At 35.7% G+C, this 18,784-nt stretch overlaps 1 protein-coding gene across 7 annotated transcripts in view; it reads right to left on the bottom strand.

The window, feature by feature from the left end:
- The window catches only part of SNX13 (sorting nexin 13), a 150,461-nt gene that overhangs the window by 28,736 nt on the left and 102,941 nt on the right, over positions 1-18,784 (bottom strand). For 4 of the 7 annotated variants that reach the window (XM_060196134.1, XM_060196135.1, XM_060196131.1 and 1 more), the window contains 3 exons: positions 16,780-16,817; positions 13,303-13,372; positions 6,029-6,201 (listed from right to left, as the gene is read on the bottom strand). In XM_060196134.1, the coding sequence (XP_060052117.1) occupies positions 6,029-6,201; positions 13,303-13,372; positions 16,780-16,817 (281 nt within the window). Of the gene's footprint in view, positions 1-6,028; positions 6,202-7,630; positions 7,822-13,302; positions 13,373-16,779; positions 16,818-18,784 lie in introns of those variants that run through there. The other 3 variants (XM_007534484.2, XM_060196133.1, XM_060196136.1) reach the window with 2 other exon arrangements.

Raw genomic sequence — 18,784 nt, 5'->3', positions numbered from 1 at the left:
ATAAAGTGAAAAGAAATAAATTGTGGGGTAATTTTCATCCCTAAATATTTTTAATAAAGTTTTATATAAAACGGCAAACCAGGAGCACTGAGACAGCTCACCAGGTATGGTGTGACCCAGATTTGAATCTGGAAACCACAGGAGAATGTCACAGCCATGGGGGAAACTCTGGTGCTATGGCCTACCTCTCTCTTCTGTCTGTCCATCTGAATGAAAAAATCGCTTTAGGATCAGTGATTGTGCAAGTGTTACATCCTGGCTCAGCAAATGAATGAATGAATTAATTAATGAATAAATACTTTTAAAGCAGATGATTGCCTGTATTTAAAATGTGAACATTACGTGTTATACAGGAAAGGTAAAAAATTAAGTCCTTTCTTCTAGAATTAAGGCAATAAAAAAAGTTAAGTGGTAATTTATAGGGAAAATATAATACTCTAGCGATAGTGACAAATTGGGTGATTCACAATAGTAGTATGATATTAAACACTTGATGAAGAAAACCAATTTTATAGCAAAGCTAAATATTTAATGAAGGCAATAAATATTTAATGAAGAAAATATTTTTCTTTTAATATTATATATGTTCATTTCTTTGAGTAGTCCACAAGGGAATAAATCACATTTTCATCATTACAGAATGGCCTTTATCCTAATGTTTTCTATATGTTTGACACTCCACAAATATTGGTTGAAAAAGTAAATCCGGGAGTTGGGCTGTAGCGCAGCGGGTTAATCGCAGGTGGCACAAAGCACAAGGACTGGCATAAGGATCCCGGTTCGAACCCCGGGCTCCCCACCTGCAGGGGAGTCGCTTCACAGGCGGTGAAGCAGGTCTGCAGGTGTCTATCTTTCTCTCCTCCTCTCTGTCTTCCCCTCCTCTCTCCATTTCTCTCTGTCCTATCCAACAACGACAACAACAATAATAACTACAACAATAAAACAACAATGGCAACAAAAGGGAATAAATAAATAAAATAAATATTAAAAAAAAAAAAGTAAATCCAAGCTCTTTCATTTACTAACCACTTCCCAAACAGGTTCTAATTTAGAAAGTGCTTGCAGGAAGTCTAGTGGTAGTGCACCTGGTTGAGTGCACACATTATTGTGCACAAGGACCTGGGTTCAAGATGGCACTCCCCAGTTGCAGAGGGGAAGCTTCAAGAGTGGTGAAGTAAGTCTACAGGTTCCATCTTCCTGTCTCCTTCTCTATTTCCCCTTCCCTCTCAAAATCTCTCTGTTCTATCAGATAAGAAGAAGGAGGAGGAGGAGGAGGAGGAGGAGGAGGAGGAAGAAGAGAGGAGGAGGAAGAGAGGAGGAGGAAGAGAGGAGGAGGAAGAGAGGAGGAGGAGGAAGAGAGGAGGAGGAGGAGGAGTAGAGGAGAAAGAGGAGGAGGAAGAGAGGAGGAGGAGGAGGGGAAGAAGAAGGAGAAAAGAAAAAAGAAATAGGATGGGGAATTGGAGCAATGGATTAGTAGTGCCAGAGTGCCAGCACCGACAAGCCCCATCTAGCAATAATCCTGATTGGAGGGGGGGAAAAAATGAAAGAAAGAGAAAATGCTTGCAATGGTTATCTGCTGTAGACTGTGCTGCTGACTTCTGTCACTTTGTGCATTGGTATTATTACTGTGTAACAGTTTACAATGACTGAACTGAAATAAACTACTAACCAATGTCACAGGGCTCACTCATGTGCCATTAATTTCCCCACTATTGTACACACCTATGTAATAGATTATATCTCTTGCAAACCTCTAGTCTCTATACAAAACAACAGAAGCTAAGAATAGGAGAAGTTTGGGAGGAATACATCTATATATACATATATATATACATATACATATACATACATACATATATATATATATTAACTGCAGTTCTGTTTACTGCAGGCACTGCGATAGACATGTTGGGCTCTTCTGAGTTCTACTTTGGGCTTTTGACTTGTTCATGACTGAAGCAGACTTAATAACTAGTATAGAGGCATCCAGACATTCATTTCCATTTAGTCTTCTCTGATCTTTCAGTTAGACAAAGTAGCAGCTAAGGTTTATTTGTTGTCAACATCATTCTTTTTTGAAGTTTCTCTGTCTTCTCTAAGTAGACAGCTGTATATTTCAGTTTTCCCTTACTTCAAAGAATGGCTCTCCATTTGAACATCTTTCAAAGCTGTTACCGAATCCTTTAGTATTAAATTTGTTTGCCATTTCATAATGTCCTCAAGCTCCATCATTCTTTAAACCTCACAGGGATGAATTTGCTTTTTCAAGATATTTTAAGGAACATTTAATTTCCTAGAATATTACTTGTTTATGCTACCTTAAAATACTGACTCAATTTTACAGTGAAAATTCAGTGTATTTTGACATTGCTAAGTATTATGGGATGAACTGTATTCCCCTAAAATATGTATGCTGAACATTTCAGGACTTCAGAATGTGAATGCTTTGGAAAATAGAGCTGTTAAAGAGGTGGCTATATCAAATACAATGGCCTTCAATTGGGTCCTAATGTAACCTGATTATTGTCCTAAGAGGAGGAAACTTGGCTACATTAAGAGAAACAAGTGAATAAAAGACCATGTGAGACTACAGAGAAAAACAACGGCTATAAGAAAGCCTCCTGAAGTATCCTGGGGCGAGGGGAAAGAAATCTGCAAACAACTTGTTAATGTTTTTCAGAAAAGCATAGAAAACAAGTCTGTGGTTTACTTAGTCTACAGTATTTTGTTATGACATCTCCAGCAAATTAATAAACCAAAGGGATCCCTAACATTATTCAGTAAAACAACAATTACTTCAGAAACTTTGAATGTCATAATAACAGTTATTTTCTTAAAATCTAAACTATCAAATTCCCTTTTAATTTATCTGCCTGGAAAAGAAGCATATATGATAAGTAAGCTTTCTCAAGTGTTGCTATTACAAGAGGAGGAAATCAGTAATTTACGTATTTTACATTAATTCAATATAACTGATATTTAAGAATGTGTAAGCAAATGGTAACACATTTTCTGAATACAATATAATTCCCTGTCAAAACATAAAAAAATGTATTTGTTAGAAGAAAGTTATAACTTCAGTCTAAGTAAATCTCAAAACATCAAACTCACACTAATGTGCAGTAAGTAAGCTACTCTTAGCAATTCAAATTAGTTCATACTAAGCTGAAACACCACCAGGGTTACTGCTGGGGCTGGGTGCCTGCACTTCAAATCCACTGCTCCTGAAAGCCATTTTTCCCATTGTATTGCCCTTGTTATTATCGTTATCGCTATTGTTGATGTTACCATTGTTGGATAGGACAGAGAGAAATCGAGAGAGGAGGGGAGACAAAAAAGGAGGAGAGAAATAAACCTGCAGACCTGCTTTACGACTAATGAAGCGACCCCCCTGCAGGTGGGGAGCCGGGGACTTGAATCAGGATCCTTATGCCAATCCTTGGCGCTTCTTGACATGTGCGCTTAACCTGTTGCTCTACCACCCGACCCCCAGGTGATTTGAAAAAGGATGTTAAACAAGTAATATTTTTAAAAGCAATGTAACTATTTCTTCAACATGAGGTATACATTTTTCACATCAACAAACAAATTAGGATAAACATATAAGATCTATTCAACAAAAACAGAAAAAGACATATCCAAAGCCATTAGTTTTCTTTTCCATTTTTCATTTTTTATTGTTTTCTATTGTCTAGCATGTGAGAGACAGATGGAGAGAGAGATCAAGAGAGAAACAGACATGCCACAGAATGCTCAACCTCCCAAGAAGCTTCCCCCATGCCACTGCTCCCTTGAGTGAGTGGCTCAAGGCATAAGTCTGGGTACTCACACACAGCACTCACATATGCACTCTACTAGATGAGCTGCCTACCAACCCCATAAATCATTACTTTTCTTATGAATGTAGGTCAAATAATCCTTTTACTATAAACATATAGAGCCACAAATAATCTTTTGTTTTTAATCACTAGTCATAAATATTTTATCCAACCCTTTCCAAGATAAGTTAATAACACTGTAATAGTGCTGATCTTATTTTTTTTTCTATTTTAAGTGAAAAGATATTTGAGGGCCTACAAGATAGCTCACCTAGATAGTGAAGCTGCTTTATAATACAGATCCAACTGGAATTAGACCCTCAAGGTATCCTTGCTATGGTATCTTTCCCTCTCTCCCTCTGTAGCTTTTTTTCTTCTTCATATAAACAGAGAAGATGAGAAAAAGGAGAGAGACAGAGACAGACAGAAAGAGAGAGAGAGAGAGACCCCCAACAAGCTGTAGGTTTCTTCAGTGCAGTGGGGGCCAGGTTTGAACCTGGGTCATATAAGGCAAAGCAGCATACTATGCAAGTGAGTTGTGAAAAGAAAAAAAAACAGCTCAGAGAAATGAAACTTCAGTGACAGGAAAAAAGAGGAATAAGGAAAAGGAAAAGAAAAAGCAAAGCAGATGAAGAAAAAGATAACTGACGACTAAAGTAGCATGAATTTCAAATCTTCACTACATCCAAACATCCACATTAGTTATGATTACTTTTGTTGACTTAAAGTCAGCTATATATCTTGAAACCCTGAATAAAAGACTCAAGAGTTAAATTAAACTCCACAGGTCACCTAATCCAGTTCATCTACCCTCCAACTAGGTAAGAAAAAAATTATAGAGAGCAGAGAAATAACTACCATACATTTGTTATCTTAAGAATCCTTATACATCTATCAAACAAAGCTGCATTCAACAAGAATTTAAAGCAGGGTTTGGTAGTGCCTCACATGATTGAGCACATGTTAGCATGTGCAAGGTCCAGGGTTCAAGGCTCTGGTCCTCACCTGCACAGGGAAGCTTCACAAGCAGTGCAGCAGTGCTGCAGGTGTTACCTTGCTCACTCCCTATTACCCATTTCCCTCTCAATTTTTCTTCCTTTCCCTTTATCCAAAACAAGATCAGAATACACATAAAAAGAATTACAAACATTATTTTTAGCTTATGCTCATTTTACCTTAGGTAACTGGAAGATGGTTCTGTATGCAGAACAAAAGCTTTATTATAAATGAGACTGTGGGTCTGAGTGTGACTTACATCCCCCCCCCCCTCCCGCCACTACCATCATGTAGGAATTCCACAGAAGGTGGAGTCTCCTCCTCTACCTTGTCCATTCTTTCTCAGTCTCTCTCTCTTTCACTTACTACTTTTTAATTTGATAAGACAGAGGGAAATTGAATGGCAAGGAAAGATAGAAAAGGGGAGAGAAAGAGAAACACTTTCAGTACTGCTTCACCACTTGCAGGTTTGAACCTTCAACACCAGGGATTTGAATCTAGGTCCTTGCACACAGTAATGTGTGTGCTTAGCCAGGTGGCCACTGCCCGGCCCCTTCTAAGAATAAAAACTGAAACTGGACCAGGGAAGTGGCTCACATGTGGAAATCCAGGGTTCACTGCCAGAACATACAAAGTTAATTTTGGTCATGGTTCTTAAAATCATTTAAATGGATCAACAATTACACTCTAGATAAAACTAGCATATAAAATTAATACTTAGTTATTCTGCCAAAACAAAACTGCAAGATGTATTACAGTGGTGTTTATTTTATGAGAGAGGTCAGATGATGGTGCCAGAGATGGAACTGAATGTGGGGGCTCAGGGGTGCAAATCCAGTATTTCATTTGCTCAACCATTTCTCCAGCCTCAGCTCCCATCCTGTTTTAAATCAATTCCAAATATCTCTGCAAAGTACAGCAGACATATAAACAAACTACTCATAAGATCAGAAGTATAAACCCATTTACATTTTCCATGGTATACAACTGACATTTTGTCACTAGTTCACAATTGTTAGAGCTGGCTACAGGTTTGATGTGTTGGTTAAAATGTTCAAGATTACTCTTACCAGTTATATTAATTACTTAAAAATTTTTTACTTATTTTCTTACATTAGTTTTGGTCAATACCATAGCATCCTTAGAACTACTTAAAATCAAACACTGAATCATGAAACAATGTAAAGTATACAACTTAAAAGATTTCTCCTCACCTGTTCGGTGATTCTCATGTGGAAGTCATGGAAGTCACTGTAACGACGATAGGTTTTCCACATCTCCTCACTGTTTAGATTGCGTCGGTGAACAGTGATGGCATATAATGCGTATGTCTTGCCATGATCATTACAAACGCCTGCCACAGCATATGGGTCATAATCAGCATATACTAGTCATTTAAAACAAAATGAAGAGGAACAAGACACAAAAAGGAGGAAGATGAAGAAAAAAAAAGGACAATATGAAATGAAGAATTTGAAATGACAGGCTGAGATAAAAGGATGTTACCAAAGGAAAAAATAGATTTCCAAACTCTACACTCACATTCAAAAAATATATTTTTTTTAATTTTATTTATTTTCCCTTTTGTTGCCCTTTTTTTTATTGTTGTTGTAGTTATTGTTATTATTGATGTCGTCATTGTTGGCTAGGACAGAGAGAAATGGAGGGGGGTGAAGACAGAGAGGGAGAAAGATAGACACATGCAGACCTGCTTCACCGCCTGTGAAGCAACTCCCCCTGCAGGTAAGGAGCTGGCGGCTCAAACCAGGATCGTTCCACTGGTCCTTGGGCTTTGCGCCATGTGTGCTTAACTGGCTGCGCTACCTCCCAACTCCCTCAAAAAGTATTTTATAGAATGACTACAACATTATGATAATGCCACAGTGGTCTACTTCAAATTTTTTCCCCAAATTTTTTACTTTTCAGTAGTCATATCAGAGTATTCCCTCGAGTACAGTATTAAAGTACTCTCAAATTTAAGAGAAAAAGTAACAGAAAACTTGTAGAAACAATAAGTTGATTTAGTAAAGTGATAAACCACAAAGATAATATACAAAAATGATAACATTCCTTTATGCAAACAGTGAACTTGAAGAAGAAATCAATTCTGTTTACAGTAGCATCATAAAATAATGTAAGGAAAATAAATTTAATGAAGGTGAAAAACATGTACACTGAAAACAAAGTCCCTATTAAAAGAAAAGGAAAAATACAAAAGATACAGCATAAGACTTGAATAATTCCTCCACATTTAAAAAGGTGATCAGATAAAAAAGGGGGAGTTGAAACATCTTATTAACAAAATAAAAACATTACACTGAAATAGTACAACTTTGCTTTGTTTCTTGTTCCACTTATGAATAAGATAATACTGTGCTTGACTTTTACCATTATGACTTATTTCACTGAGTATGATCCATTCTAGCCCCATTTATGTTATAGCAAAAGTCAGTACCTCATCTGTTCTTATAGATGTGTATTATTCCACTCTCTATATATAGCATATCTAACATCTACTATTGGGCACTTTGGTTTGCTTTCAAATACTGGCTACTGTACATTGAACTGTGATGAACACAGAATGTGCAAAAATCTGACTGTTTCTATATTCTTCAGATGTATCATTAGGAGAGGAACTGCTGGGTCAATGATCTAGTTTTTTGTTGCTGTTATTTGTTTTGTTTTCTTTATTGGGAGATTAATGTTTTACAGCCGACAGTAAATACAATAGTTTGTACGTGCATAACATTTCTCAGTTTTCCACATAACAATGCAACTCCCACTAGGTCCTCTGCCATCATGTTCCAGGACCTGAACCCTCCCCCTAACCCATCCCAGAGTCTTTTACTTTGGTGCAATACAGCAACTCCGTTCAGGTTCTACTTGTGTTTTCTCTTCTGATCTTGTTTTTCAACTTCTGCCTGAGAGTGAGATCATCCTATATTCATCCTTCTGTTTCTGATTTATTTCACTTAACATTATTTCTTCAAGCTCCATCCAAGATGGGCTGAAAACAGTAAAAATCACCATTTTTTGTAGGTCTAGTTTTACTATTTGACGAATTTCCATAATGTTTTCTATGGGGACTAAACCAACTTATGTTCCCACTGACAGTGCAAATAGGTTCCTTTCCTCTATATTATTAACAGCACTTACTGTCTAATAACATTATTCTTTCTTTATTTCATTTGATAGAGCAGAAAGAAATTGAGAGGAGAGAATAGAAGTAGAGAAAGAGAAAGAGAAACAGCTGTGGCACTGCTTCACTGCTCATGAAGCTCCCCCATGAAGAGAACCAGAGGTTCAATCCAGGGTGTAGTACACGATAACCATTGCCTAGTCCATTTCTAATATTTTTGTTACACAGCATTCTCAAATGTGAAGTAGTATCAACAGTGTTGTCTTAAATTGCATTTTACAATAAGATAATGTACAACACTGATTGTTTTTGTGTATGCCTGCTAGTCACCTATAAATCCACGTTGCTGATGTACTTATCCAGATCTCCCCATTTTTGATAAGGCATCTTTAGTTACTGGAGTGTGTGTGTGTGTGTGTGTGTGTGTATTATAATACTTTAACATATGCAAATATCTTCTTGCATTCAGTAGGTCTTTATTTTAGTAATGGCTCTTTTTGCTGTACAGAAGCTTTTCAATTTGTTAAAATATCATTTGTTTATTGCTTTCACCTCCCTTGTCATTGAGTTCAAGTCACTGAAGTTATCTCTAAAGCTAGTATTATTCAGTGTTTTGCCAATTTTTCTTCTATGTATTTTATAGTTTCTGGTCTAACTCAGAAATCTTCAATTTATTTTGAGTTGACTTTTGCACACTGCAATAAATACAGTGTTGATAAGCAAAAATCCTGTTTTCATTCTTCTGCATGTGGTCATCCAGTTTGCCCAGCATCATTTGTTAAAGACTCTAGGTCATGCTCTTGACTCCTCTGTCAGAAATTAATTACAATTTGTATAAAGGTTTATTCTGGACTTCCAGTTCTAATCTATTGATAAGAATAAATTCCAGTACATTTTTTATTATTATAGTCCTTTAATATAGTTCTTTTTAAAAATATTTATTTTATTTATTTATTCCCTTTTGTTGCCCTTGTTGTTTTATTGTTGAAGTTATTATTGTTGTTGTCGTTGTTGGATAGGACAGAGAGAAATGGAGAGAGGAGGGGAAGACAGAGAGGGGGAGAGAAAGATAGACACCTGCAGACCTGCTTCACCGCCTGTGAAGCGACTCCCCTGTAGGTGGGGAGCCGGGGTTTGAACCAGGATCCTTATGCCAGTCCTTGTGCTTTGCGCCACCTGCGCTTAACCCGCTGCGCTACAGCCCGACTCCCAATATAGTTCTTTTATAGTCTGAAATCAGGAAACACGATGAATATATTATTGAGCTATTTTCTCAGGATACTTTCGTGATGCTTAGTCTCTTGACTCCAGACAAAGTCATGTTTTCTCTATTTTCTTAAAGAAAGTGGAGAAGCAACTAGAGAAGCCAGACTTTCCACTTTCTGCATCCCACAATGACCTTGGGTCCATACTCCCAATGGGTTAAAGAATAGGAAAGCTATCAGAGGAGGGGGTAGGATAGGGAGTTCTGGTGGTGGGAATTATGTGGAGTTGTACCTCTCTTATCCTATGGTTTTGTCAGTGTTTCCTTTTTATAAGTAATTTTTTTTAATGTACCTATGTGTCAACAACTATACTATAAACCAATAAGCCCCCAACAAAATGATTATGATAAAAAGGAAACTGTACTCATGTGACAACTGTCTTGTAAATCATTGTTTTCCTTGATAAAGAGTTTTTAAAAATAGAAAAAAGAAAATGATTGGCCTTGCCCTCACTATTAAGTAGTAATAGTAGGGATTGCCCCACTCTCCAAAGGTAGGCTAGGTCATTCTACCAGCCACTAGAGGGAACATGGTCCTGAAATGAGTGCAGCCTAGAATGTTCCCAGTTGTGACCACAGACTACAAGCTCAAACTGACAGAGACTTGGAGGCTACACATGCTCCTGTACTAAATATGAATATTACATATATATAATACAGGCAGGCCTGGGGTCAATGAGGTAAACAGCTATATTTACATATTTTCTTCAAATTTTGGAGCTACTCTCTGCCCTAATCAAGCTTTCTAGTTCTTTTCTCATTTCTGACATTATCTACCCAGACAATATCTTTAGTTCACCTGCATATTAGCTATCAAGCTTAGGCAAAAACGATTTAAGTCATGGGCCCCTAGGAAAATACCTAAAGTAGGCTTCCTAGCTTCTTCTACCCTAAAATCCCTATCCTTACCTGCTCTATTCCTACTTTTTGGTTCCTGTTTACCTAACATTTTTTCCTGCTTTATATCTTAACTGTCATTTAGCCACCAAGTTGTAAATGCTATTATGATTCCATCCTGATTTTTCTGGGCAGACAACCTCATTAATGTGTCCCAGAACCTCTTCTCTCAGGAGCCCTACTTCACTAGGAAAGACAGAAATAAGCTGGGAGTATAGATCAACATGCCAAATGCCATGTCCAGCAGAGAAGCAATTACAGAAGTCAGAATTCCCACCGTATGCACCCTAAAATAATTTTGTTCCATACCCCTGGAGGGGGAGAAGTGTTAGGGGAAGATGACCAGAAGGCTTTGAGCTCCAATTCCATCAAGACTCAGAGAAAAGGGGGAAAAAGCAGGACATTCAGAAGTAGTAGTAAGTGTAGGTGTGACTTAGAAAAGAAGGCAGGACCATAGGGAAAAAATGAGCAAATATATATAAATATAGATAGCTACAGAAATAATGCAGATAGCTATAGAAATAATAGTCAATCCACATCTGTGACCTTGGGAGAACTACTTCAGTTTCCAATAGAAGGAATCGGTACACAGAACTCTAGTTATGGGAACAGTGTGGAATTATACCACTGTTATAATTCTGTAAATCAGTATTAAATCACTAAAAAAAAAAAAAGTCACTGAAAATTGATGGGAGATTATATTTATATATTGCATAGGATGCGGTGGTCACTGTGTTGTTTTTTTTATTCCAGTCCAAGAGCATGAATGAAACATCTATTTCTTGTGCCATCTTCTGTTTCCTTAAACAATGAGTGACTTAGTCTACAATGTACTATGTTTTCACTTCTCTTAAATTTATTCCATGATACCTAAATCTTTTTGATGTTATTGTAAATGGGATTAATTTCTTCAATTTCCCTGTTGTATAAAGAAATGCCACTGATTCCTTTTTTAAAAAATAGTATTGTTGTAGTCTGCCACTTTACTAACTTTGACTTAATATTTCAAAAAGTATCTTTAGTGAACTTTTTTCTTAGATTTTTTATTATTATTTTAAGTAAACTTAATTTTTTTTTGTCTTTATTGGGGAGGACTGATGATTTACAATCAACAGTAAAATCGGTAGTTTATACATGTGCAACATTTCTCAGCTTTCTAGTTCTTTCTCTGCCATCATGTTCCAGGACCTCTCCCTTCCCCCCTGCCCCAGCAGTCTTTTATTCTGTGCAATACACCAAACCCATTCTAAGTTCTGCTTTGTGTTTTCTTATTTTTCAGTTTCTCTCTTTTTTATTATTATTAGTAATTTAATACTGATAGTCAAGATTATGGGATAAAAGGGGCACCATTCACACAACTCCCATCACCAGTGTGCCATATCCCATCACCTCCACTGGAAGATTCCCCATGGGAGTATGGGCCAAAGATCTTTATGGGGTACAGAAGGTGGGAGTTCTGGCTTCTCTATTCGCTTCTCCATTGGACATGGATGTTGACAGGTAGATCCATAACCCCAGCCTATCCCAGGGAGGGTTCTAGGGAGGTGGGGTTCCAGGACACATTGGCAAGGTCGTCTGCCCAGAAAAGGCAGGTTGGCAATATGGTGGCAATATTTTTCAATTTCTGTCTATGAATAAGATCATCCTCTATGATCATCCTATATTCCTATATGGTGAATTCTTTAGTGAATTCTTTAGAGGGCTCTACATACATTATCATATCAACTGAAAATAGCAATAGTTTTATAGAAACTATTTCTAATCAATGCCTGAAGATTTGGGTTTTTTTGCCTTAATTGTATGCTGTTTTTCTTTTTTATTTATATTTTTTCTTTATTAGGGATTAATGGTTTACAGTCAACAGTAAAATACAGTAGTCTGTACATGTGTAACATTTCTCAGTTTTCCACGTAACAATTCAACCCCCTTTAGGTTGACCTCTACCATCATATTCTAGGACCTGAACCCCACCCCTCCTTACAGTCTTTCAGTTTTGTGCAATACACCAACTGGCAAAATACTGCAATACACCAACTCCAGTCCAAGTTCTGTCTGCATTTTCCCTTCTGTTTATATTTTTCAACATCTGTCTATGAGTGCGATAATTCCATATTCATCCTTCTCTTTCTGACTTATCTCACTTAACATGATTCCTTCAAGATCTATCCAAAATGAGGTGAAGGTGAATTCACCATTTTTACTAGCTGAGTAGTATTCCACTGATACACTAAATTTTTCTAACTCCTCTATCTTTGTGACTCTGTGTTCTATGCAAAGGATTATGTTCCAGTTTCACATGGACTTAGTTCTCCTTAACTTCAGAACATGGAAATTCTATGAAAATTAAGAGAGCTGTCTTTCTATTTGTATGAGTTCCTTGGTTTCAACTGTGCACACTCGGCAATTAGTGTTTCCTCAGTCTACAGCAACTATATATTTTCTCCTTTAACTTTCTACTAAATTATTTCCTGATACCAAATCAGGAAAAGAGTATGGGCATCTTCCTATTAGTAGTTCTACCTAAAACAAACACTATTCCTCACCATTCACTTCTCCTATAGATGCTTCTTTCAAAGACCAATGTAGATCAAACTGTACAACATTTTTCATCACATTATACCACTTCAAAACTCAACTGACCTAGAATAGCAACAAAGGAATGGTTTTATCTGTCATTTTCAATATAGGTCTGGAGAAAGAAAACAGATTGCCTCAATTTGAAAAAAATATATATGTATTTAAAATGTCTTCCAAATGATTTTTATAATTTATAAATAATTGTCTGCAGCAATTATGTAGATAATTATTAGCTAGATACATTTAAAGTCTCTTACAAATGTTTTTTATAATTTATAAATAATTGCAGCAATTATGTAATTATTTTCTTGACTCAAATACAAAGAGGAAAAGACTAATTTCTGAGTTTATTAGCAAAAAATCAAAGTGCTTATAATTTATGTTTTGTGAAATGTGAACAGTGACAATCTTAGAATACCCAAATACCCAGGCAAGTAAATATCACAGAACTCAATGAAGAACATGCTACAGGGAAAACAAAAACAAACAAAACCTTAAAAATAAATGAGCACAAAACCAAAGTTGTCTTATAAAAATGAATGTAAATAATAATGTAGGGGTAACAATAACCAACAAATTTAAAATAATGTTTTTACTACAAAATTACTTACCCGTGTCTGAAATATAAGCATGAAGTTGTACTGAGTCATCAGAAGATACATTTGACAGGTCATCTAAAGACTGTGGAGAAAAGTCAGTAGACAAACATTTTTAATTGAGTTAAAGTTCAAAAATTTAAAATGTTAAAATAACAGTAGCTGCAAACTCAGTATTGTTTAATTGAGCATTTAACTTAACATTTATGTTAACATTTAGATAAAATAGAATCAGTTGCTTATAAAAGGAGAGCAATAAATGTACTTACATCAGGATTATTTGAGAATTAAAACAAAAGATAGGTAAATAATTTAGAAGATTGCCTGACTAATATATGTTAGGAATAAGTTTGTAGTTGGTTATTAAGTTAAATTTTATCTATTGATCAATATAATAACTATTATAATAAAAATAACTATTTTTTAAATTTTTTAAAGATTTTAAAAAATTTATTCCCTTTTGTTGCCCTTGTTTTATTGTTGTAGCTTATTATTGTTGTTGTTATTGATGCCATCACTGTTGGATAGGACAGAGAGAAATGGAGAGAGGAGGGGAAGAAAGAGGGGGGGAGAATGATTAGACACCTGCAGACCTGCTTCGCTGCCTGTGAAGCGACTCCCCTGTAGGTGGGGAGCAGGGGCTCGAACCGGGATCCATATGCTGGTCCTTGTGGCTAGTGGCCACGTGCACTTAACCCGCTGCACTACCGCCTGACTCCCATACTTAATCTTTCATAACTATAACTTTTATACATAAAAAAGAAACTTTTAGAAATATATGCACATACTTAAACATCCACAGACACAACATACTGGAGACAGGCTATGTAGGAAAAAGATAACAATAGGCTTTATTTAAATTTCTCTCCTTAGGACTGCTTAGAAGGTTGGCCCTTGGATGAATTTAGACATAAGGAAGGTTACCCATCAGCCCTTAATAAAAATCATGGACACAATGTCAGATTCCTGACAGCATTATTTCACAAATGTTGTCAAACTAATGGCTAGAGGAATTATGCTGATCCAATGTGACTTCCACAGTGGAAGATCTTTTATGAACTGGCAACAATCTGACCCCAATCTTAAAATTAGGACTTGATCCTTTTCTGATTTTACTTTATATCTTTTTGCTACAATATATTCTAGCCAAGAATATATCCATGCTGGCATCTGAGTCCCTTAGCAAAGCGCACAGGAGTGAGTATAGGAAATTTCACCACAAAACAATATAATGTTCAGACATATTTTACGCATTAAAAAATGAATCTAAATGAATTCTGGAGTTTGAATGTGATATTGCCAGTTCTTCTTTAAAAAAAAATTTTGAATGACTTAAATTCAGAAATACATGCACAACATTTTTTAAAAGGCATTTTACCAAAAACGAAATTAAAAAGTGAATTCTAAAGTATGACAGAGAGAAGCAAAATGTCGTAAATCCATAGAAAAGTCCCCAGGACTTCCTTGGTGGTCAAGGAAGTGAGGATTTATTGGGCTGTCAGAAAGTGAGCTCTATTTTTCTATGCAAAATTTTGTTATTTTCCAACAACCTAGTATTATTTTTTATAAAATTTATTATTAAATTTTTTTTTCATGCTACCAGGGTTATCACTTCTTCAGTCTATTACAGCATATTTAGGGACATAGAAAGGGGATGAGAAAAACTCTGAGAGGAGTTATGGGGCTAAACTCCCTATGGTAGAAAAAGACTATGCTTTAGTTAAGGTGAAATATACTGGTGCAAATATTAAAATGTACTTTTGTGGTAAAAGTCCTATAAATTAATTTTATTCATACAGTGAGAGAGGACTCCAGAGGTAAAAGGATTTTGCTTATTTCATAAAAGTATTTAGTCCAGATGTAGAATTATTTTTTCAAGCTAGTATGCAAACATTTGTAAAAATGCTTCAAATATGAGTACCAAAAAATTTTATCTAATTTGTCTTAGTGTTTTACTAAAGCCTTAGGTGTATTCTAATAGAGTATTTACTCAATAATTATTTTAGAAGTATAGTGGTATATAAGACAGTAAATATAAACCTCTAAGATACTCATATGTTATAAAAAATTGAAAATAGCAATAGATGAACCAGTTAAAAGAAAAAACAAAAAATATGCTACAACTTAGAACTGAAATTTTACCATAGCATTAACTTTTCTTATGAGAAACATTTTATAAGAAGTTACTTCATGTCAAAGTTGGATATATGAAATAACTAAAATGTTCATTATGTCACACTTCATCTTGAATATACAAAATGCCAATGACAGAGTATATAACTAGGCCAGTCCTAAATCTATAATCATAGGATAATTTATTGTAAAACTATGAGATTAATTTTTTACAACATGAACTTCTTATAGTGTAGATTTAAGAGATATGTAGAGATTTTCGTATTTCCCAACTAGTGTTTTTTTTGTTTGTTTGTTTTTTGTTATTGGATAGAGACAGAGAGAAATTGAGAAAGAAGGGGAGATAGAGAGGAAGAGAGACACCTGTAGACCTGCTTCACCCGTCTGTGAAGTGACTTCCCTGTAGGTGGCGAGCTGGGAGCTTGAACCAGGATCCTAACCGGTCCTTGTACTTTACACCAGGTGCGCTTAACCCGCTGTGCTACCGCCTGACTCTCCCAACTAGTGTTATATATATATATATATATATAAAACACTATATCCCAATTTATTGGGTCTGTTAATGGATTACAGTATAGTTGTTGACATACAGGTACAACCTATCATCTTGAGATGAGACACTTTCTCCCCCAACCTAGGTCCTTTACTAATATCATCCCAGGGCCCCAGAGCCCCTCTATCCCATCCTTTTCTCTCCTTTCCCAGAGTCCTTTGGTAAGGAGAGTTTCACATTGTTTTCACTTACTACCCTTGTTTCTTAATTAGTGTTATATTCTTTTAAAAATGCAAGCATTAAAAAATTGTTCCAGTATAAATATTTATGGTACAAATTTACTGCCTATCATAGCACTATTTATAATAGTAAATATTTATAAATAAAAAAATAACCATTTAATCAAATATAACTGAATTATACTGATACAACAGATGACCAAATTTTATTTTTATGTTCTAATTAACAGGTGCCTTTTACATGAATTTAACATTTTCTTTCAAAACATAATTTTCTCCTAAACCAGGCCTTGTACATGTGCCATTTTAATGTTTCCAGTATATGATTTTTTCTTTTTAGCTTCATACGTATATAGAGAAAGAGATGTACCACAGCACCACTCCACTGTCTATTTAATCATCTCCTTGTATTGTGTATGTTTTCTCATGTGGAGCCAGGTGTGTGTGAATCTGTGTCTTTGTGCATAGTACGGTGTTATCTCCTGGCCCCTAATATTACAGTTTCCTATAATAAGAGAGGATAGCGTGGAGGTTTCAAATTAATATATTATTTATGTATGTTAAGTTTCAATCTTTATTTTATTTTCAGGTCATTCTAATAATTAAAATATCCATAACAGTACTTACCAAATTTATGCTTCCTGTAGGAGAGCCATTAAAAGATTCTGTGGAAATGGATATTCAACTTAATATACAGTGAAACACTCTTGAGATTGTGCTTTATTTAAGGTTTCAATACCAACATTAAAGCCATACCAGTCAAGACATAAAGAGCAAAGAAAGAAAACTGTGGTAAATTATTCTTAAATACCCACTGGTATACCCTATTGCTTATCAAGCTAGGAATTTCAGTGAAAATGTCTATATGGCATCATAATTATTAATAACTAATCAACTGTTAGTCATTATTGATACAGTATAAGCATGAGAAAAACACTGAAAAGTGAAATTTATTAGAAAATGCCAGTGGTATTTTGTTACTTCTGTTTTTACAGAGTTAAGAGTATTACAAATAAAATTACTATTTGGGTAAATGTATTTTTTTAATTTACTTTTTTTATCTATCTTTATTGGATAGAGACAGCCAGAAATTGAGAGAAAGGGAAAAGATAGAGAGGGAGAGAGACAAAAAGACACCTGTAGCCCTGCTTCACCACTTGCGAAGCTTTCCCCTACAGGTGGGACTGGGGACTTGAACCTGGTCCTTGCACATAGTGATGTGCGCACTCAACCAGGTGTGCCACCACCCAGCCCTGGGTAAATGTATTTTTAACGTATTTATTAAGTTTACTCTTCTTTCATAAATGTGGTTCAAAAACAGATTCTTCTTTTTTTTTAATCTAAGAGACAGAGAATGAGAAAAATTGAGAGAGAATAAAAGAAACCAAAGCACAAAAGTTTCCAAAGCAGCAAAATATCTATGTGAGCTATCTAGCTCATCTTAAAGTCCACATTTTAAAATCAATATGTAACTAATTAAAAAGAAAAACCACAGCTATAGGCATCTAATTTTTGATAAGTAGGCCCAAAATATTAAATGGAGGAAGGAGGGTCTCTTCAATAAATGGTGTTGGGAAAATCAGGTTGAAACCTGCAGAAGAATGAAACTGAATCACTTTATTCACTAGATACAAAAGCCAACTGCAAATGGATCAAGGACCTGAATGTTAGACCAGAAACTATCAAAAACTTATAGAGGAAAACATTGGTGGAACACTTTCCCACCTAAACCTCAAGGGCATCCATCCTTGATGATACAAAAACAATGGCAAGGAAGACTAAAACAAAAATAAGCCAATGGGCTTTGAAAAGCTTCTGCACACCAAAAGAAACCATCACCAAAACAAAGAAACTCCTTAGAGTATGGGAGATCTTTCCATGCCATTCAACAGACAAGAGGCTAGTAACAAAAATATATAAAGAGCTCACCAAACTTATCAATAAAAAGCAAATGGCCCCATGGAAAAATAGAGAGAGGATATGAACAATATTCACTACAGAAGAGATACAAAAGGCCAACAGACATATGAAAAATTGCTCCAGAACACTGACTGTCAGAGAAATGCAAATAAAGACAACAATGAGATATCACCTCACCCCTCTGAGAATGTCATACATCAAAAAAGACAGCAGCAAAAAATGCTGGAGAGGTTGTGGGGACAAAGGAACCATCCTACACTGTTGGTGGGAATGTAAATGGGTCCGACTCCTGTGGAGAGAAGTCTGGAGAACCCCTACAAAGCTAGAAATGGACCTTCCATAGGACTCAATAATTCCTCCTAGGGATATATCCTAAGGAGTCAAATGCACCCATCCAAAAAGATATGTGTACACCTATGTTCATAGCAGCACAGTTCATGATAGCCAAAACCTGGAAGAACCCCAGGTGTCCAACAACATATGAATGGCTGAGAAAGTTGTAGTATATATACATAATGTAATACTACTCAGCTATTAAGAACAATGAACCTATCTTCTCTGACCCATCTTGGATGGAGCTAGAAGGAATTATGACAGTGGTAGAGTGTATTTCAAAATATTAGCACCATAATAATCACTGGATTAAAAAATTATTTCAAAACATGGAAAAATAAAAACTTCAGAATGTATGTAAAACAAAAAGCTTAATTAT

This window comes from Erinaceus europaeus, chromosome 8, assembly GCF_950295315.1.
Source record: "Erinaceus europaeus chromosome 8, mEriEur2.1, whole genome shotgun sequence".
NCBI lineage: Eukaryota > Metazoa > Chordata > Mammalia > Eulipotyphla > Erinaceidae > Erinaceus > Erinaceus europaeus.
Note: the sequence above shows the minus strand (reverse complement) of the source record. Positions and strands in the feature narration are given on the sequence as shown.